The 21,346-nt window shown below is 41.9% G+C and overlaps 2 protein-coding genes across 10 annotated transcripts in view; one reads left to right on the forward strand and one right to left on the reverse strand.

The window, feature by feature from the left end:
• On the reverse strand, positions 1 to 19,317 carry LOC129868369 (DNA repair protein RAD51 homolog 3-like). Of its 2 annotated transcripts, none has more exons than XM_055942296.1 (10): positions 19,052 to 19,317; positions 17,495 to 17,635; positions 17,039 to 17,276; positions 16,788 to 16,945; positions 16,262 to 16,395; positions 15,802 to 15,933; positions 12,006 to 12,072; positions 11,588 to 11,648; positions 7,025 to 7,085; positions 1 to 375 (listed from the first exon to the last, which is right to left on the reverse strand). In XM_055942296.1, the coding sequence occupies exons 2-10, from the start codon at positions 17,610 to 17,612 to the stop codon at positions 250 to 252; spliced, it is 1,095 nt and encodes a 364-aa protein (XP_055798271.1). In that variant the 5' UTR covers positions 17,613 to 17,635; positions 19,052 to 19,317; the 3' UTR covers positions 1 to 249. The 2 variants fall into 2 exon arrangements, with proteins under 2 accessions (XP_055798271.1, XP_055798270.1); XM_055942295.1 differs by lacking the exon at positions 19,052 to 19,317 and adding an exon at positions 17,783 to 17,936.
• LOC129868362 (inactive serine/threonine-protein kinase TEX14-like) overlaps positions 18,053 to 21,346 on the forward strand; it is a 26,487-nt gene continuing 23,193 nt past the window's right edge. For 3 of the 8 annotated variants that reach the window (XM_055942283.1, XM_055942290.1, XM_055942289.1), the window contains exons 1-2: positions 18,510 to 18,744; positions 18,932 to 19,117. In XM_055942283.1, coding sequence (XP_055798258.1) covers positions 18,991 to 19,117 — 127 coding nt within the window. In that variant the 5' untranslated portion in view covers positions 18,510 to 18,744; positions 18,932 to 18,990. Of the gene's footprint in view, positions 18,143 to 18,471; positions 18,745 to 18,931; positions 19,118 to 21,346 lie in introns of those variants that run through there. The other 5 variants (XM_055942291.1, XM_055942288.1, XM_055942287.1 and 2 more) reach the window with 4 other exon arrangements.

Here is a 21,346-nt window from a genome sequence, read left to right on the forward strand (position 1 = left end):
TTGGTGTTTGTTTCCTTTATTTTTGCAGTTACCTGTACATGATAGTATAACATGCAGTAATTACAGGGCAGCTATTGACAGAGGCAAATATTGTATTTCAACTCAGTGTAAATACTGTACATTGTGTTGAGCAAAATATTCAGCAACAAACTGTACAGACAGGAGAACAAAAACCCAATATACTCTTAAGTATAATACCGTTCTAACAAAACAAAATTTCACATTCATGGTCTAAAACCACTAGTTTCCCTATGTTCTTGTAGATTGGTCCTCTTCCATCCGGGGACGCTTGCTCAAGCTTCCCGATTGTCTCACAGAGGGGTCATCTGACGCCTTTGGTTGGTCTGAGGGGGGCACGTCTCGAAAGCCTTGACCCTGGGAGTGAGGAATTGGCCAAATATAAAGCATAACGATTTATTCCCTCAGCGGGGTTGTATAATCAGTTAACAGAACAAAAATTATAATATAAAATCATTTAAAGTAATAACATATTTCAAAGTGCAATATGACTGACATGTAGAAATTAGGTTTTTAAAAGTACATAACCATAAGAAAAGTCAGATATGTTATGAAACTTTAATATTGCTCTACGTGGCTGGTACATGTTTCACTATGGGGTGCAATACCTTCCATTGCTCTGCAGGTCTGAGCTTTTTCTTCCACAGCTCAGTATTTTCTGTGTGTATTATGGCCATTTGTAGTGCTAGCCACAAAGTAGGTTTAGATTAAGACATTTTATTTGTCACATTTGCCAAATACAACAAGACTTCACCATGAAGTGCTTACACGCCCTTTCCCAACAATGCAGTTAGAATATTAGCAAATAGATAAGAAAAGATTAACACAAAACTATAATGAGGGTATATAAAAGCTACATACAAGGAGTTTCCTGTACAGAGTCAGTGTACTGGGGTACGAGGTAGTCGGAGTGACTGGTCCTAGATGGTCCTAGATGACAGGGAGCTTCGCCCCAGTGATATACTGGGCTGTACACACTACCCTCTGTAGCACCTTGCGGTCGGATGCCGAGCAGTTGCCATACCAAGCGGAGATGCAGCCAGTCAAGATGCTCTCAAATGGTGCAGCTGTAGAGCTTTGAGGATCTGGTGTGTTTGGACCATGATAGATCCAAACACTACAGTGCCGTTGATGGGGGAATGCTCTTTTGTCTTGCTGACGTTAAGGGAGAGGTGTCCTGGCACCACACTGTCAGGCCTCTGACCTCCTCCCTGTTGTCGGTGATCAGGCCTACCACCGTCGCGTAGTCGGCAAACTTAATGATAGTGTTGGAGTCATGTGGGGCCACGTAGTCGTGGGTGAACAGGGAGTACAGGAGGGGGGTTAAGCACGCACCCCTGAGTGGCCCCCGTGTTGAGGGTTAGCATGGTAGATGGGTTTTTGCCTACCCCCACCTGGGAGCGACCCGTCAAAGCCCAGTATCCAATTGCAGAGGGAGGTGATTAATCCCAGGGTCCCTAGTTTAGTGATGAGCTTGGAGGGCACTATGGTGTTGAACGCTGAGCTTTAGTCAATGAACAGCATTCTCACGTAGGTGTTCCTTTTGTCCAGGTGGGAAAGGGCAGTGTGGAGTGCAATAGAGATTGCATCATTTGTGGATCTGTTGGGATGGTATGCTAATTGGAGTGGGTCCAGGGTATCTGGGATGACGGTGTTGATGTGAGCCATGGCCAGCCTTTCAAAGCATTTCATGGCTACAGATGCGAGTGCCACAGGGCGATAGTCATTTAAGACAGGTTTCCTTGGTGTTCTTAGGCACAGGGACTATGGAGGTCTGCTTGAAACATATGGGTATTACAGACTGGGTCAGGGAGAGGTTGAAAATGTCAGTGAAGACACGTGCCAGCTGGTCAGCGTATGCTCCGAGTATGCGTCCCGATAATCTGTCTGGCCCTGCGGCCTTGTGAATGTTAACCTGTTTAAAGGATTTACAGACTACAAAGAGCGTGATCACACAGTTGTCTGGAACAGCTGGTGCTCTCATGCATGGTTGTGTTTCTTGCCTAGAAGCAAGCATAGAAGACATTTAACTCGTCTGGTCGGCTTGCATCACTGGGCAGCACCGCAGCTGGGTTTCCCTTTGTAATTCGTGATGGTTTGTAAGCCCTGCCACATCCGACGAGTGTCAGAGCTGGTGTAGTAGGATTCGATCTTAGTCCTGTATTGACACTTTGCCTGTTTGATGGGTCATCGGAGGGCGTAGAGGGATTTCTTATAAGCGTCTGGATTTGTGTCCCGCTTCTTGAGAGGAGCAGCTCTAGCATTTAGCTCAGTGCGGATGTTGCCTGTAACCCATCGCTTTTGGTTAGGGTATGTATGAGCACTACGGGGACAACGTTGTCCCCATAGTGCTCATACATACTTACTGAAGGGGTGACTTGTGGTAAACTCTTCAATGCCATCGGATGAATCCCAGAACAAATTCCAATCTGTGCTAGCGAAACAGTCCTGTAGCTTAGCATCCGCTTCATCAGACCACTTCCTTATTGAGCGCATAACTGGTATTCCTGTTTGAGTTATTGCTTGTATGCACAAATGAAGATGGAGTTATGGTCAGATTTCTTTGTGCAGAGTAGAAGTGATCTAGAGTTTCTCACCTCTAGTTGCACTGGAGACATGTTGGTAGAAATTAGGTGAAACAGATCTGTTTCCCTGCATTAAACTCCTTAGCCAGAAGGTGCAACTTTAACTGTCCTGCCGATACAGAATGCGAATATAATTTTAATTGACTCGAAGTAGGGCTGTGGCAGTGATTGTCAAGCAAATAACTGTCGGCCTCACGGTAATCGACCATTAATTAACAAACATATTTAGCATCCGTCTTCTTCTACATGCCATTTTAAAAGCCATTATTTATTTTACACAGGTCTAAAGAAGAATGATATGAAGAAAATATAGTCTATTTCAGAAGGAAATAATTGCATACTCTGAGTTGTCCTTATGTTAGGTCCTGATGTGGCTATGCCAAATGGCTGTGGGCTACACTAGTACATTTAGCAGACAAGATTTTCTTATAATTCCGTGGAACTATTTTATATTATAGTATGAAGAATCCAATTGATCAAAGCTGAATAAAATACAAATATTTTCTCAAATGATTTGAGGGATTGCGCATTCTGTGTTGAGCGGTTAACAAATAAATAGGTAATCCTATATGCAGAATTTAGAGTAATTAATGTATGTCTACAAACGTTAGGCTGTATGTTTTGATTTTTAATACATTGTAAGGCTGCATGATGAGACTAATGATGATTTTAAAAACGTTGCTTGAAAGGCATGAGCTCTGCTTTGTATTTTGCACAGGCTGTACAGACATCAAGTCTCTCATTCACAATTTGACAAGCATTTGATAATGTTTCGAATTTCACAGCGGCATCCCCTTTGTGGCTGTAATGCACCATAAAAAATAGAGTGTGCTGCGCAATCCGAAGCGCCTTTCACTCACATGGCTCTCAGTCACGTGATCGCACAACTGCGAGCGTCCTCATCCAATTCCGAGGTGCATATTGAAGATATTGGAATAACTATCCACATTTACTTTGTCTGTCAACAAGATGAGTAGGCCTAACGAACAGCAAAAGCACTAACCTGTGTCAATCTACTGCCCCCCATAGTACAAAAGTTGACCTATTCTATGCAATAAATAAATAATCCAAAACATTCTGGGACAGTTGTGGAATACAATAGATCCCAAATTAATACAACCACTAGCATAAAAAAAACGTTATGCATTGTGGCTGACGCAACAGATCAGAACATTTAGCTTAAAATATTGATAAACCATTAGGCTATTTCTTCATACTACAAGCGCAGCAATGCACACGTTAGTAGGCTATAAAACGCAAATGTTCCAATAGTGGAAAACACCATCATCAAAAGTGACCGCAAATGCAGTTATGAATGTAATGCTTTTATTATAAAGGTGCATTTTCATGGTGAAAATTATCTTCCCCAAACTTGAAACTCACTCACTGCTTATGTATGCCAGTTAAACTCTACACCCCTTGTAAAGCAGATTAAACGTGCTTAATTTGAATTAGTTATTTGGCCACTTTACTTGTGACACAAACATTAAAACATATAGATCTATGGGCAAGGCTACATGAGGTGTGCAACTATGATTCGAACAAGTCACAAAAAAAGAGGCATTGTTTATGCTTGGCATCATTCACAAATGATAATAATTCACAAGTGATAAATCACCCATCAGATTATTCTTGATTTAATCTTGTCTTAACTTATACGTATGACATTTGTTTTGATTTAGACTTATCATGCACCAGTATTGAAACAGGGCCAGCGGGGATAAAAATGCATGTCATCTATGCACTTAAATAGTGAATGGAACTCTATCCTCCTGATTCCTGCTTATAAGCAAAAATTAAAGCAGGAAGCACCAGTGACTCGGTCTATAAAAAAGTGGTCAGATGAAGCAGATGCTAACCTACAGGACTGTTTTGCTATCACAGACTGGAACATGTTCCCGGGATTCTTCCGATGGCATTGAGGAGTACACCACATCGTCACTGGCTTTTTCAATAAGTGCATAGAGGACGTCGTCCCCACAGTGACTGTACGTACATACCCCAACCAGAAGCCACGGATACAGGCAAAACATTCGCACTGAGCTAAAGGGTAGAGCTGACGTTTTCAAGGTGCGGGACTCTAACCCGGAAGCTTACAAGAAATCCTGCTATGCCCTGCGACGAACCATCAAACAGGCAAAGCGTCAATACAGGGCTAAGATTGAATCATACTACACTGGCTCCGACACTCGTCTTATGTGGCAGGGCTTGCAAACTATTACAGACTACAAGAGGGAAGCACAGCCGCGAGCTGCCCAGTGACACGAGCCTACCAGACGAGCTAAATCACTTCTATGCTCGCTTCGAGGCAAGCAACACTGAGGCATGAATGAGAGCATCAGCTGTTCCGGACGACTGTGTGATCACGCTCTCCGTAGCCAACGTGAGTAAGACCTTTAAACACGTCAACATACACAAGGCTGCGGGGCCAGACGGATTACCAGGACGTGTGCTGACCAACTGGCAGGTGTCTTCACTGACATTTTCAACATGTCCCTGATTTAAGTCTGTAATACCAACATGTTTCAAGCAGACCACCATAGTCCCTGTACCCAAGAACACAAAGGCAACCTGCCTAAATGACTACAGACCCGTAGCACTCACGTCCGTAGCCATGAAGTGCTTTGAAAGGTTGGTAATGGCTCACATCAACACCATTATCCCAGAAACCCTAGACCTACTCCAATTTGCATACCGCCCAAACAGATCCACAGATGATGCAATCTCTATTGCACTCCACACTGCCCTTTCCTACCTGGACAAAAGGAACACATTATGTGAGAATGCTATTCATTGACTGCAGCTCAGCGTTCAACACCATAGTACCCTCGAGGCTCATCACTAAGCTAAGGATCCTGGGACTAAACACCTCCCTCTGCAGCTGGATCCTGGACTTCCGGACGGGCCGCCCTCAGGTGGTGAGGGTAGATAGCCACGCTGATCCTCAATACTGGAGCTCCCCAGGGGTGCGTGCTCAGTCCCCTTCTGTACTCTCTGTTCACCTACGACTGCATGGCCAGGCATGACTCCAACACCATCATTAAGTTTGCAGACAACACAACAGTGGTAGGCCTGATCACCGACAACGACGAGACAGCCTATAGGGAGGAAGTCAGACATGGCCGGGTGGTGCCAGAATAACAACCTATCCCTCAACGTAACCAAGACTAAGGAGAGGATTGTGGACTACAGGAAAACGAGGACGGAGCACGCCCCCATTCTCATTGATGGGGCTGTAGTGGAGCAGGTTGAAAGCTTCAAGTTCCTTGGTGTCCACATCAACAAACTAGAATAGTCCAAACACACCAAGACAGTCGTGAAGAAGGCACGACAAAGCCTTTTCCCTATCAGGAAACTAAAAAGATTTGGCATGGGTCCTGAGATCCTCAAAAGGTTCTACAGCTGCAAAATCGAGAGCATCCTGACTGGTTGCATCACTGCCTGGTACGGCGATTGCTCGGTCTCCGATCGCAAGGCACTACAGAGGGTAGTACGTACAGCCCTCTGTAATTGAGTAAATTGAGTATATAGTATGCTTATTGGTCATAGTATGAATATAGTTAGTAGTATCCCAAAAGTTCACGGATGTCGTACTAAAATTCGCCAAAATACCAAGTATTCAAGCAGTGGACACTATTTCTGTGCTTTTAGGACCCATAATGCAATTCAGAAAATGGGCGTGGCTTCACAACATTTTCAAATTTGAAGAAAATGGCAGAAAATGCTGCCGAAGTCCGATGAAAGCGGATACAAATTTATTGCTTTAACCAATTATGACAAATGTTAAGAAAAGAGAGCAATGTAATAAAGTAATGAGTGTGTGCTCTGAAAGCTCGGAGAGCGAAACGCTCTGAATTGACAAACTCCCAGAGCGCACTCCAGGAATCCAGATTGAATTTATGAACACACCCGAAATCGTAAAATGTCTAGCTATTCATTTGTTATGTTAACAAGCTAGCAAGAGGTTTCATCGCAACAGCATCAACTTCTGGTAGACAGGCGAAGTGCTAGTACGCTCAACTGAAACGATACTGTTCGTTTACAGTATACTAAAATGAACTAATAGTATATACTCAATATGGCTATTCGAACACAGCTAGTGTATTTTCCCCCAGTAATCAAACTATATCCAAAATGGTTTTAGGGGCTGTAAACATTCCAAAAAGACCCCTCAGAGAGGCGATGCCTCCAGTTTTCCAGGTGCAAAATAGTTTGTACACAAAGTTATTGCATAAACAACATACATTTGGCCCAACTCCTTTCCTTCATTACCACTGGTTTGGAAGGACAATATAGATAAAAGCAATATGGTTGGAAGTGGACTAACCAATTTTTTCACCAATCACTGATCATGATGGACAGGAGGTGGGGAAAGGAAGCCATTTGAGAGTGTTGGGAGAAAGCCAGTGTTGTGTACTCACAGTGATCTGGTAGGGTACTGTGGCCTCCCTTTGGCTGGGCGACTTGTACAGGGATGCAAGTCTAGGAGAAGGAAACAGAGGTGAGGACAGGGTACTAAACTAACTTTTGTTTAGAACAAAAATAATAATTTACAATGGTCTGTGTCTCATAATAATTTACAATGGCCTGTGTCTCATCACCTGCATTCCATACAGAACAAGGCTAATAATGAACAGCTATTTTTTTTTAAATTAGCATGCCCTTGTGTTCTTACATTGATTTGGATATATTTACTGTAACAACAAAAGGGACTTAAAATAAAAAGTGCAAAATGTATTTATTGCAGATTTCAAAGCACCACGTGTTATTTTCTGCGAAATCCTCTAGAGGGGGCAGAATAAAATAAAATATATCAAAACTATACCACGGACAAATAGAAAGCGGGGAGAAGGACTAATTTCTCAATTTTTTGTAGTTTCTTTAATAGAACATCCCATTCTTGTTTTTAAGTCCACAACAATGCATAAACCACATTTGGGGATCATTTTTTAGGTCTGGGAAAAATAAAAATGGTGTAGTTATTACCCTTTAAATCAGGTGCGCACCAGCCAGACAGTGGTGTGGCTAGAGGTTTCTGTAGAGCACGTGGTGGCGTTTTCAAAACAAATGGGCACCGGATCCTAATCTGATGCATTCTGCCTAAAACAAAATCTCTTGCATAGTTCGTTTTGTTACGTTGCATTGAAAGTAGCTAACATTGCGTTGATTCGATCACAATTGCCACAGTAAACGGAAACGTTGATAGGGTTAAGAGGGAAAACAGTGGTCACCAATTATGTAGATCTTGGCTTGCATTTTGATTCAAAGTGATCTTGACTCAAAAAAGGTTGGTGACCACTGTTCTAGAGTTTTCCCTGTTAACACTATCAACCTTTCCCTTTACTGTGGCAATTGTGATCGAATCAACGCAATGTTAGCCACTTTCAAGGCAACAAAACAAACTATGCAAGAGATTTTGTTGTAGGCAGAACGCATCGGAGTAGGATTCTACTGTATTGACAGCATTACTCAGCCCGTACTCTACATAGACCGGTGCAGCATAAACAATCAGATGCAGTAGGCCTATATGGAAACAGACCATTGCCATATATGGATCTGTGCCGTGTTTACAGCATGAGCGGCCGTGAGTAGATGCGCTTGTTTTGAGATCAAAGCGAGAGCTACATGTAGCCACGTCTGCACAATTTGTTCATATTCTTTGCTAGTTAGTTATTAGCCCAGGTATAGATAATTTGTAGTCAGCAATGGAGGAGTGATTGCATCCTACAAGAGCACAACATTTATACATTTTTAGACATCTTTGAAAAGCGTGTCAGGTAAAGAGCTTTTTTTTGTCTTAAAGGGGCAGTGTTGTATTTTGAGACAGTTTATGCAAGCCTAAGTAGCCAATAGACAGAGGGTAACATAAGCAGTCTGATTCTCTGTAATAATGGTATGGGACTAATAATGCATTTTATTTTGTAAAGTGGTTCCTTGCCAACACCACAACATTCTCAGTCACCTCTTTGTCTGAAGGACAAGTGGATAAACAGGTTAAGGCCTGCATGTTTTTTTTTTTTTTTAAGTCTCATGTAATGTAGGTCTACATTGAACACCACACATTGGTTGCTACTGTAGGCTGAATGAGAACAGCTATTTCCATGTTAAAGGATGCATTTTGCCCATCGTTTTTGATGGTAGGCCACTCTGGTAGGCCTACATGGCCACTTAAAACGGGTACAGCCTCAGTGTCTACAGTAAACGGACACTGGAAGTTGGACAGAATTTTCACAATGTTCATGTTTGCGCTCAGCAGACCTCAAATTTGCTCAGTGCTGACATTTTTTTAGGGAACATTGGTTCCAATAACCTGATGGAATTCAGTTAATTCTCACAATATGCTGTTCAGAGAATCAATCATAGGATCATATGAATTTGGAGCATTCACATAAAAAAAAGAAGGTAATTTCTTTCCATTATGGATACATTTAAGAAAAGTGATTCTGCATTCTTGGTCTTCACCTTTACCAAAGATGGTGATTTGGAGTTTGTATCATTATGATTACACCTTTTAGTTTTGTTTGGGGCTGATGAAAAAGCAGCCCGTTTGTACAAATGGTTCTGCATTCCATGTTCGTTCTTATGGAGCCGGTGTTTCTTGGAGCGTTGGCCATGTCAATGTGGTTTCTTGCTAGGATATCAAGACAGCTGGAATGTTTGATAGGACAATTTAGGACTTTCAAATTCCAAGAGAGAATAGTTAGTGTTGTCAATGTTTCTCATGTAATTTATCATTTTTAATCTTGATAAGCCCATGGATGTGTAATAAAAAACAGGACCCACAGAGAAACTCATTGGCCGTTCGATTAATCCGATTACAACCTCATTGATGCTTGATGAGCATTGTCCAAAAGGCAAACAAGTACACTTTCTACTCAGAGCCCGACCGATTTATTGGTTCACCAATATAAAAAAATATATTTCAAAAATTGGCCGATATTAGCCTTTTACAGATGCATTTGTATCAGTGTTAAATCCAAACTAGCCAGTTATTTAGACCGCGTAGAAGCTCACACGACATAAAGATGCATGCTAGATTCCAAAAATATATATTTTTTATCACAGATAACAAAAAAATACATGGATCATAATCGTATCCAGAAAATTGCCCATATCCGTTATGATACTTGTTTTGTCCGACTACTCAGCACTCCCCTAATGACTAGGCACATTCTTTTCACTGGCACCCTTGCGACCAATTCAGAATGTGTCGCACTGCCAAATCAAACAGTTGCAAATGTGGCTGTTTTGGGCATAGTATCAAACCCTGGGTGAGGAGCTGCAGCCTTTCACAAGGGCAAGACACATGTCAACACCTCATAAAAACAGCCATTCATATAGAACATGATGTTAGTCATCCTGTCCATTTCTCATTTAGTGGAGAGCAGGAGGGAGAGGGGTTAGCAAGTGTGTGCTGCCATTCAAACAGAGTGAGGATAAACTACAGTGCACAATGACACACTAAAGAAGAGCTGTGCCGCCGGCAACCAAAAGACCTTGGGCTTTATAGACACTGAGCTTTTCTCCACTGACTGATAGGCAGCAGCAGCCATTGTAGTGAGAACGCCATTTGACAAAAGGCAGGCTGGCTCCATCTGCAAAGTGATGCACTTTACCTCCAACTACTGTAAGTGTTTGAGCAGTAGCACACTCAAACACACACTTACGCCAGCCAGGCCTGAAAAGTGTCCATTGGAACCAAGGGACCACAGCACCCAAGACTGGCATTTCACTTTGGGAGGGGTGCGCAGGACTGTTTATGCTTGGATATGAATCTGTCAATATGTCAAAATGAAAACTACATTTACGATAATGCACTAGCTCTGGACCAAAACTTCAAACACGAAACAGTCATTTTTTCAGAGCAGGCTGAACTTCACTTATGAAAAACAAACAAATCTGAAGAATGTGACATTGCCTCCCATTGTTATTCTAGAGTATTTTGGGGGGCTTTTGAGCTTTCAGAGAAAAAGAAGTAGAGCAGCCTCTTACTTAAGGCTTGAAAAAAAAGTTGGACATACAGATTCATGCAGTCTCCTCTGAACAGTTGATGTTGAGATGTTTCTGTTAGTGTGTGTGTTATATATAAAAAACTAGTCACGACCCCACGATAGTACAAATGACAATAATCCAGTAAAACTGTAAAAAGTGTGATATCATTTGAGCTTTGGAAACATGTACTTCCATCGTTTCACAGGAGCCTTGCAAAATAAGTTTTCCCTCAATGAACCAGCGTTAAGGAATTGTTTATTTACATATAGAATTTGATTGTCCAACATTAGTTTTTATTTTTTTTATTATTTTGTTGCCGCCTAGAGTGGCCTCTTTCCACTGCCGTGGTGCTGAATCGCAGCGGCAATGGGGCGGGCTGGCCCTGGATTTCGTAGACAGCAGTGTTTTGTTCATGCCAAGGCTAAATTAAATTAGAGAGCCCTAGACTGTATTTGAAAACAGCTGTGTTTTGTTATTTATTAATTAAAATGTTCAAACAAATAGCCTATAGGACAGGTCGTTCGCAAATTATATTACACAAATATTATATTTTGAAGTTGTGTTTCATTACTGTGTAGGCAACTTGTTCTTCTAGGCTAAATATATTTTTCCCCCAATGATATTCAGTTAGGATTTAAAGCAGGGATGAATATGCATCGGGCAATGTTTTGTTTTTCAATAAAACTGGTCATGTGGATATAAAAATGTTGTTCTATATTATAATTTTACATGCTAATTTATATTCTGTTAAAATGAATTACAATAATCTACATGTGATTTTGAGCACCGTGGGTGGACGCCCTAATGTGTTACGCACCCAATGCAAATGGAAGTCCGGTAATTTCTCAAATGTTTGGTAAATGTAAATCTTGCTGGTCACGTTGTCCAGTGCCACATTTTCCTAACAGAAACCCTGGCAGGGACAAATAATTGTGGTAGCATGTAGGCTTCCTTCCAGAGACCATCCATGTAAAGGGGTGTTAGTACAGTACCTGTGTGTGCCCTCCCAGTGTAGGATGAGTCTCTGTGTAGCAGCGTGACCCCAGCTCTCACCTGCAGATTTACAAGACCACAGACAACCACACAGAGCCATGTTAATCACGTCTACAATCAGTGACCTAACCCCGTGCATGATCAACACGCTCACATTTAACAACAGTTACTTAGCACAGCCACACATGACACTGAGAAATATTTACGAGCCATTGGCAGACAGGCGAAAGCTAATGGTACAGTATGGTAAATGAATTGGGTTTAAAAATTGGGAGAAGTATATGACTGGCTGAATTGCAAAATGTACTGTAATTCTTGGCCCTACCATGTTACATAATTTTCATGTACAGTTTAAGGGGAGGTAGGTATTATTGTTTGTAGCATCTACAGTCAGTGCATCACAACAATCCTTCTCACCTAAGGCAGGAACAAGCTTCGATTGGCCACTCCAAACCTTTGTAGTCATCTGATTGGTAAGAATGACCTAAACACGAAGGAAATGGAAGTTTCAAGAGTTATATTATTCCAAATCAGTGTACCTATCACTTTTCACAAATTGCTTGAATGTATTGCCTCCACAATTTATTTATTATGATCCCATTAGCCAACGCCAATGACGACAGCTAGTCTTACTGGGGTCTGACATATATGAAAAAGACTACAGACGAGACTTTACAATTGATATAAATTTAAAAACATTAAACATGTAGTGTGTGTGCATCTAACAGTTACACGTACTGGGGCGGCAGGTAGCCTAGTGGTTAGAGCGTTGGACTAGTAACCGAAAGGTTGCAAGATTGAATCCCCAAGCTGACAAAGAAATCAAATCTGTCGTTCTGCCCCTGAACAAGGCAGTTTACACACTGTTCCAAGGCCGTCATTGAAAATAAGAATTTGTCCTTAACTGACTTTCCTAGTTAAATAAAAGGTAAAAATATAAAATAAATAAAATTAAAAAAAACAAGTAGGTTGCATTGGGGAGAGGCATTGCGCCTTGGTGTTGCTTTATTGGTTTTTTGAAACAAGGTTTACTGTTCACTTGCGCTATATAAAAGATGGTAGTTTCATGCATTCATGGCTCTGTATCATACTGTACGTTTCCTTGAATTTGTTGTGGACCTGGGTACTGTTAAAAGACCTCTGGTGTCATAAGTGTGCGTATCAGTGCTGTGTGTGAGTCGACTATGAAAACAAATTTGGAATTTCAAACAAAATGTTTCTTAAAAAAACAAGTGACGCAGTACGTCTTTCCTCAACTCTTAACCAAGAGACTGGCGTGCATAGTATTAATATTAGCCCTCTGATTACAATGAAGAGCAAGACGTTGTTCTGGGCCAGCTGCAGCTTAACCAGGTCTTTCTTTGCAGCACTTGACCATATGACTGGACAATAATCAAGATAAGACAAAACTAGGGCCTGCAGGATTTGCTTTGTGGAGTGCGGTGTCAAAAAAAAAAGAGTCCTTTCTCCCCAAAATGACCTCGCATCCATCTTCATAACCATTGAATCTATATGTTGATGTAAGGTAACACCAGGTAAGTCAGTCTCCTCAACTTGTTCAACAGCCACACCATTCATTACCAGATTCAGCTGAGATCTAGAATGATTTGTACCAAATACAATGCTCTTAGTTTTAGAGATGTTCAGGACCAGTTTTTTACTGGCCACCCATTCCAAGACAGACAAACTCTTTGTTAAGGGTTTCAGTGACTTTATTAGCTGATGTGTACATTGTTGAATCATCAGCATACATAGACATGCATGCTTTGTTTAATGCCAAAGGCAGGTCATTGGTAAAAATATAAAATATTAGAGGGCCCAGAGAGCTGCCCTGCAGTATACCACACTTAACATGTTTGACATTAGAGAAGCTTCCATTAAAGAAAACTATGAGTTGTATTTCATAGACAGCTCTGAATCCACTATATGGCAGAGGTTGAAAAGCTATAATACATTTTCTCAACAGGTTATGGTCAATCATATCAAAGGCTGCACTGAAATCTAACATTACAGCTCCCTCAATCTTCTTAGTATGAATTTATTTCAAACAAACATCAGTCATTTGTGTCAGAGCAGTACATAGAGTGCCCTTCTCTAGAAGCATGCTGAAAGTCTGTTGCCAATTTGTTTACAGAGAAATAGTATTGCATTTGGTCAAACAATTTTTTCCAAAAGTTTGCTAAAAGCTGATAGGTCTGCTGCTAGAACCAATAAAAGGCTGCTTTACCACTCCTGGGTAGTGGAAATACTTTGGCTTCCCTCCAGGCTTGAGGACAACAACTTTCCTCTAGGCTCAGATTAAGGATATGACAGATAGCCACTCCTATCTTCCCAACTAAGTTATCAATGCCAGGTTTGTCATTATTGATCAATAATCATTTTTCCACCTCTCCCACACCAACTTTACAAAATTCTAACTTACAATGCTTTTCTTTCATTATACATGAGTATGATGGCTCACTGTTAATTGTTGGCATTTTCTACCTAAGTTTGCCCACTTTGCCAATTAAGTCATCATTAAAATAATTAGCTAAATTAAATGGTTGTGATGAATAAGCCATCTGAGTATTTCATTGATTTTGGCTTCATAATAGTTTGTTCTTTTTGTTGAGTTTAGTCACATAATTTCTCAATTTCCAGTAAATCAGCCAGCCAGATGTGCAGCCAGACTTAGCCACTTATTTTGTCCCACCCATTTCAGCCATGCAGTTTTTCAATTCCTTATCAATCCAACAGTTCTAAAAGCCAGTTTCTTAACAGGTGCATGTTTATCAATAATTGGAAGCAATTGCATAAATTCCTCAAGTGCAGCGTCTGGATTATTCTTATTAAATCACATCAGACCAACAAATATTTTATCATCATCATCATCCACATAAGTCACAGCAATATTACAGTATTTAGACCCAGCTTTGGAAACTTTGGCTTTCCTGGATATAGCCACTATATTGTGATCACTGCATCCAAATGGGTACGGATACAGCTTTAGCACAAAGTTATACAGTATTTGTATAGATGTGATGAATACATGTGGATGATCTTCCTGTAGTGTTTGTAAACACCCTGGTAGGTTGATTAATAACCTGAACCAGATTACACACACTAGTTACAGTGAGAAGCTTCATCTTGAGCGGACAGCTTGATGAGAACCAGTCAATGACCCCACTGCTAGGCTAGCTTGATAGGCGGCTAGGCTAGCTCCTCAGACCTGGCAGGATCAATGAACAGATCATAGCAGTCCAAGCAACTGATGCCAACCAGCGTCATGTGATCCAAACTCAAAAAGGTAGCTAGCTAGTAACCAAACTTTTTCAATAGACTTTCAAAACAAACTGAGCTTTCCCTCATTCAACAGGAAGATTGTTATGTTGAATGCGGTTTGTCAACAATACTATTTTCAAATCAACACTTATCCCTTGTTTAAAGAATTAACTAATATCAAGTTGCCACTTTTGAAAAGGAACATTAAACAAGCCCCTGTAGGGATCCAAATTGGTACAGGTTGTTCCTGAGTGCAAATAAGCAACAAATTACTAGAACAAAGTGAATTTGCTCCATGTACCTTAAGAGAACTCTTTGCTGATTTAAAAAAATACTGTCCAGCGTCACTGGCACAGAGCGGATGTCCCATTTAGACCTCAATCTACCTGGCCGCTTAAATCAGCATTGCACTTATAAGAGAAATTTTATCTCTTGGAATGAGAGCGCTTAGTCTAGATGCATGGTTGGATTGGGACCAGACATGGACAGTTGTAAATACTGAGTAAGGAAAGAGAAAGACACTGCAAGTCTGGCAAGCCTGGTTTCTGTTGGGCTTGGAAGGAGGGCTCAGAGTTACAGCACTGTACTATACATTATAGTAGTTTGTAAGAGGGAGCGGGCAGATAGGCTCTATAAAGGGAGGATGTGGTTATCACTGGACTCTTTATAGTTGTTGTTTCCCTTCTCTATGAGCTTTTATTAAGTAATGAAAATAATTGTCATCAGATAAAAAGAAGGGTTAAGACAGGATAGATAAGAAATGAGTGCACGCTGGTAAGTAGGGTTGCAAAATTCCAGGAACCTTCAATACATTTCCTGGTTTTCCCAAAATCCCGGTTGGAGAAAAAACAGGGAATTTATTGAAAGTTCACAGAATTTTGCAACCCTATTGGTGAGGCAACATCTGGGGTCTTTGACACTAGGCTAAGTGGACAAGGGTCACAGGTCATACCGCGACATTGTGATTGGTGGCCATCTGGATGAGCCGCTGGGCGAGGCCGTTCAAGAGGCGGGTCCTCTGGGAGAGGTCATCAAAGTCATGGCGAAACGAGAAGGCAATGCTGTCAATCACCACCAGCCGGACCTGGATTGGATTAACAAAGGTGCCCAAGTTACCATCCAAAAGCCACAAGCAAATGAGTTGCAGATTTACATTAGAACATGGTTTCTGCTAAGTATTTTATTAATGCTGTCTTTGAGGTTTCAATGTTCCTAATTTTTTGTTAGTTATTCTATTTTGCTCCAGCCAATCCGGAAATCTAGCCGTCAACATTTTCTATGAGCATTTCAGTTAAGAAATTCCTTTTCGACTCGGAAGAGCCAAACCCAACATGGAGGTTGTAGAAATAACCCCTTTGGATTTGATTGGTTGGCTGTTTTGGGATCAGTGACGTATTGGTAGGGATTGGTACCCCAGGGTGCTGGGCCAGGAAGTCAGCTAGGAGGTATGTCTCTGCCAACAGCTCCACGTAGTCATGGCAACGGACAAGGAATAAGTTGGAGAGGATTGTTTCCACAGTGAACCCCTTCAAGGCTTCCTGCTGTTCTGGAAAAGGAAAAAAGATAGAACACAGCAGACAGTAAACTACAAAACGTTTCCAATAGGCTTGAATCTAAGACAGAACCCTTTTTTCTCTCTAGTGTTGTTCATTTTGTGAAGACTCGACCAACCAGCGATTGAATGCATGCACCAGTACTGTTGATCACAATATGTGAGCATTTACAAAATACTATCTATCAGTAAACCCTATACTATCAGTAAACCCTTTTCTTCATAGACTAGTATACATTTTACATGTGTATGACAACATAGCGATACCGATGTAATAAATGCATTCAATGTTTTGAAGTCTTTATAAGCACTAAATAGATGCTTCACAAATCAGTTATAAGTAGTCCTACATGGGTGATTGCTTTTGTTCTGTCCTACTTAGTTACCTGAATCCTCTGCTAGAAGCCCACAGTGCTCCACAGCTGCCTGCGCTAGGTCCACAGCCCTCTGGACCAGGAAGCTGCCCTCTGTGTCTATGTACAGAGACTTGCCTCCCAACCCCCCAAAACACACAGGGATCTGCACATCTACTGACAACTGGATACTGAGGGACACAAAGTTATTGTGCTATTACTACAATATAACAAACAGATGATTAAGTTGAGTAACTCTTCCACACAGAGGTACCAGTGCTTACCAGAGCTGGGTCTTTCCCACCCCAGGCGCCCCACAGACCTCAGTGGTCTTTCCAACTGGCATGCCCCCTCCCAGGGCCATATCCAGTGCTGAGCAGAAAGTGACTATAGTGCCCAGCTCCTGCTCTCTCCCCAGAAGCTCCAGGGCTGTCAGCCTGCCTGCTGCTGCCCTCTCCTGGCCAAGCTCACACCTCACAGCCTGCAGCACCTCTACTGCCTCCTCCTGGGAGATGCAGGCCTCTACAATAACAGGGATGGAGAGGTTGATGAAGAGGACAAGCTTGAAGGGTAGAAATATAATGGACTGTGAGAGGCATTGTAAAATAAAGTTAGCAGGTACCACATATTGGCAATAATACATATGGGTTATTTAGGTGTAATGCATTTCACCCGGTATATGGCCTGTAACTGTATTACTACTGTAATGACAACATCCATAACAGTGACTGGTTGGCTACCTTTGCTGAGTTGGAGAGGTCGCAAGTCACACAGGTCTGCAGCAGAAAGAAACCCAGCATTGAGGAGTTTCACTTTGACAGACGGCGCAATGGCGTAGCTCGACACATCCCTCTGCATCTTTCGCTTATCGTTTCAGCGACCTGAATGAAAGTGACACAGGCAGACAACTTCAAAAGCTAGCAAGCCACTTGGCGTTACTTTGTTTGATACATTAAACCCGTTTTTAACTCCTCCATGTAAATGCGTAGCTCCGAAAATAGTTTCATTTAACTATTTTTTCCTCTTACCTCCTCAGCAAGCCAAGTTTTACTTCTGCTGGAGTTAGCTGCTAGCTAGCGATGAGGAAACCAATTTCCAAGTACATAGCTGGAGCCATTTTCATGAATCCCTCCAAAATGTGTTTACTAGCGCCACCCATCCACACACGTCATTACATTACACCGTGTTGTCAATTACTGTAAACCCACAACCAAGGAAAATAAATGTAAGAACTGTTTTATTTATTTTTTAACAGAAACGTTTTTTGATTTCGTTTACATATTTAAATTTGGGTATTTTGTTCCATTTGTGGGAATCCTGTTTCCATCACAGTAGTTGGAGGAACGCAGATTAAATTGTGCGATCGCCAATATACCATAGAAGGAGATGTAAGAATAAGCACAGTACATTTGACACATTGTAATTGGCTGCCTTCACTTCAAAAACATTAATTTACTTAACTGTAATGCTGCAAAGCAATCATGAAAATAGCAATCATTGACATATCTGTAAAATAGTTTCCACAAATCTGGTTAGTTGCCTTTAAACCAGCTTTCCAAACTCTGTCCTCGGGAACCCAAGCGGTGAACGTTTTGTTTTCTACCCAAACGCTACTACTGTACACAGCTGATTCAAATTATCAAAACTAGATGATTACCGGTAGTTGATTATTTGAATCAGCTGGGTCGTTATAGGGCAAAAACCAAAACGTGCACTGAGTTTGGGAAACCCTGTAGTAACCCGTCTTCTTGGCACTAAGGACCACCATATGTAAACATTCAAGGCTCTTGTGGTAGCTAAACTAACAGATACGTGTCATATGCTTGTGATCTGCTTTTCTATTATGGTATTTCGACTTTTCCGTAAAGTTAACAATCTTTTTGTTCCCTAAATTATTTTTAGTTGGTCGGCTCGTGATGCTTAATTTACTGTGAGAGATTCGACGCTCGTGCTTAGTCTGATGATCAGCTAACTAGTTACTACGAATTCGGTAAAGTACTTTTCGCTAATTAAGTTTATATTAATTTCATACTAAACACCTTAAACTTAACAATTTCAACTACTAAATATATCGACGAACCCATAGTTGGTTAACTGGTTGTCATTGGTCGTTAATTAGCTAGTTAGACGGCTAATGTGTTAGCTAGCTTGCTAGCCAACTAACTGACATTCAGCAGTTTTTACTGCAGGGACCCCCCGTTGGTAGTTGGAACTCCGTGCCAGTGAATGGAGCAGGATGGCTGCTTTGCCTGTTCCCTGCCCAGTGCGATTGGGGATCGTGAAGAATGGAGGCCTACCTGCTCAGTTGCATAGGTACACCCTGGAGAAGAATCTGCACAAGATGGAGAAGCTGCTCAAGAAAGGTAAAACTACAACACAACAGTAATGTTGCATGAGTAAGCATTTTTCATCCCTACCGTAGACTAACGTTATATGGATGATCCCTGAACCAGAATCTGGCTTTAGTTAGGAGACGTTGACATGGCGAATATCCTTTAAGCACAGATTATCAAAGAACCTACCACGTACAACCCTAAATCTGTAAACACGGGCACCCTCATAGATATCATCCTGACCAACCTGCCCTCTAAATACATCTCTGCTGTCTTCAACCAGGATCTCAGCGATCACTGCCGCATTGCCTGCGTCAAGTAATGGGTCCACGGTTAAACGACCGTGGACCCATTAAACGACTGTCAAACGCTCCTTAAACACTTCAGCGAGCAGGCCTTTCTATTCGACCTGGCCCGGGTATCCTGGAAGGTTATTGACCTCCTTCCGTCAGAGGATGCCTGGTTGCTCTTTAAAAGTGCTTTCCTCACCATCTTAAAAAAGAATGCCCCATTCAAAAAATGTAGAACTAAGAACAGTCTGGGGTGAACCCTTGGTTCAGTCAGATGTCTTTTGTTCTGTCGTGTCCCTTGTGTGTGTGTGTATGTATGTATGTATGTATGTATGTATGTATGTATATATATATATATTTTTTTTTTTACATCCTTTTCTTCGGATATCTTTTAAAAATATGTTCCTACACCTCAACTTCTAAATACTCCTGCAACCCGCCTCACCCTATGTGGAGTGGATCTGCTTTTTTTTTAAAGTATTTCTATTTACTTCAGATCTGGAATCCCTCAACTGAAGCTAGCCAACTAATTACCTACCAGCTATCAGTTAGCAAACCATTGCTAGCGGTAATCAGCTAAGCTTTAGCTCGGAAAGCTCTCGCCAGTTTGAACAACGTGACTCAAACCAGAGCATAAAGGACCTATTTCTCCATATCCTCGGATTCCTACCGCAAACTCTGAACATTTTCATCTGGATCCTCACAACTAGCTAACTGCAATCCCGGGTGTCCACTCCTGGCTAGCGTTTCCATCTCGGAGCAAGCACCAATTAGCCTGAAGCTAGCCCGGCCAGGGCTCCTGTGCTACCACCGAAGCCCACTCCTTGGCTACAATATCCGGACCCCTTCTACTGCCGGTACGGGGCACGGAACCCCACCGATCCTCTACGACTGGAATACCGACATAATCTGCATGAGGATTCCAACAGGCCCCTCCGGAGCGAAGCCCGCTGAAAGCCCATTCTGCTGGCCTGCTAGCTACTTGGAACCCTACTAACTCCACGACTGGTCTATCAACGTCACCGCACAAAGAGGCAAAAACAGACTTACCCCCATCGCGACATCCCCCAAAGGCTAACTTGCCAGCCCCGGTCTGCTTGCTTGCTAACCCGGTCTGCTAACTGCTATCTTGTTTAGCCCCGGCCTACTAACTGTTAGCGTGTTAGCATCGGCCTGCTAACTGTCTGAATCGCCGTGTTCCCAATCAGCCCAGCCACTCACTGGACCCATATGTTCACTTGGCTACGCATGCCTCTCTCTAATATCAATATGCCTCGTTCATTACTGTCCTGGTTAGTGATTACTGTCTTATTTCACTGTAGAGCCTCTAGTCCTGCTCAATATGCCTTAACCAACCATGTTGTTCCACCTCCTACATATGCGATGACATCACCTGGTTTAAACGTCTCTAGAGACTATCTCTCTCATCATTACTCAATGCCTAGATGTACTCACATCCTACCTTACCTTTGTCTGTACACTATGCCTTGAATCTATGCTATCGTGCCCAGAAACCTGCTCCTTTTACTCTCTGTTCCGAACGTGCTAGACGGCCAGTTCGTATAACATTTAGCCGTACCCTTATCCTACTTCTCCTCTGGTGATGTAGAGGTTAATCCAGGTCCTGCAGTGCCTAGCTCTACTCCTCAGGTGCTCTCATTTGTTGACTTCTGTAACCGTAAAAGCCTTGGTTTCATGCATGTTAACATTAGAAGCCTACTCCCTAAGTTTGTTTTACTCACTACTTTAGCACACTCTGCTAACTCGGATGTCGTATCTGAATCCTGGCTCAGGAAAACCACCAAAAACCTTAATCAGCATCGCTAACTACAACATTTTCCGCAAAGAGAGAACTGCAAAAGGGGGCTGCAAAGATAGCCTGCAGAGTTCTGTATTACTATCCAAGTCAACCCAAACAATTCGAGCTTCTACTTCTAAAAATTCACCTTTCCAGAAACAAGTCTCTCAC

The sequence above is a fragment of the Salvelinus fontinalis genome, chromosome 13 (assembly GCF_029448725.1).
Source record: "Salvelinus fontinalis isolate EN_2023a chromosome 13, ASM2944872v1, whole genome shotgun sequence".
Lineage (NCBI taxonomy): Eukaryota > Metazoa > Chordata > Actinopteri > Salmoniformes > Salmonidae > Salvelinus > Salvelinus fontinalis.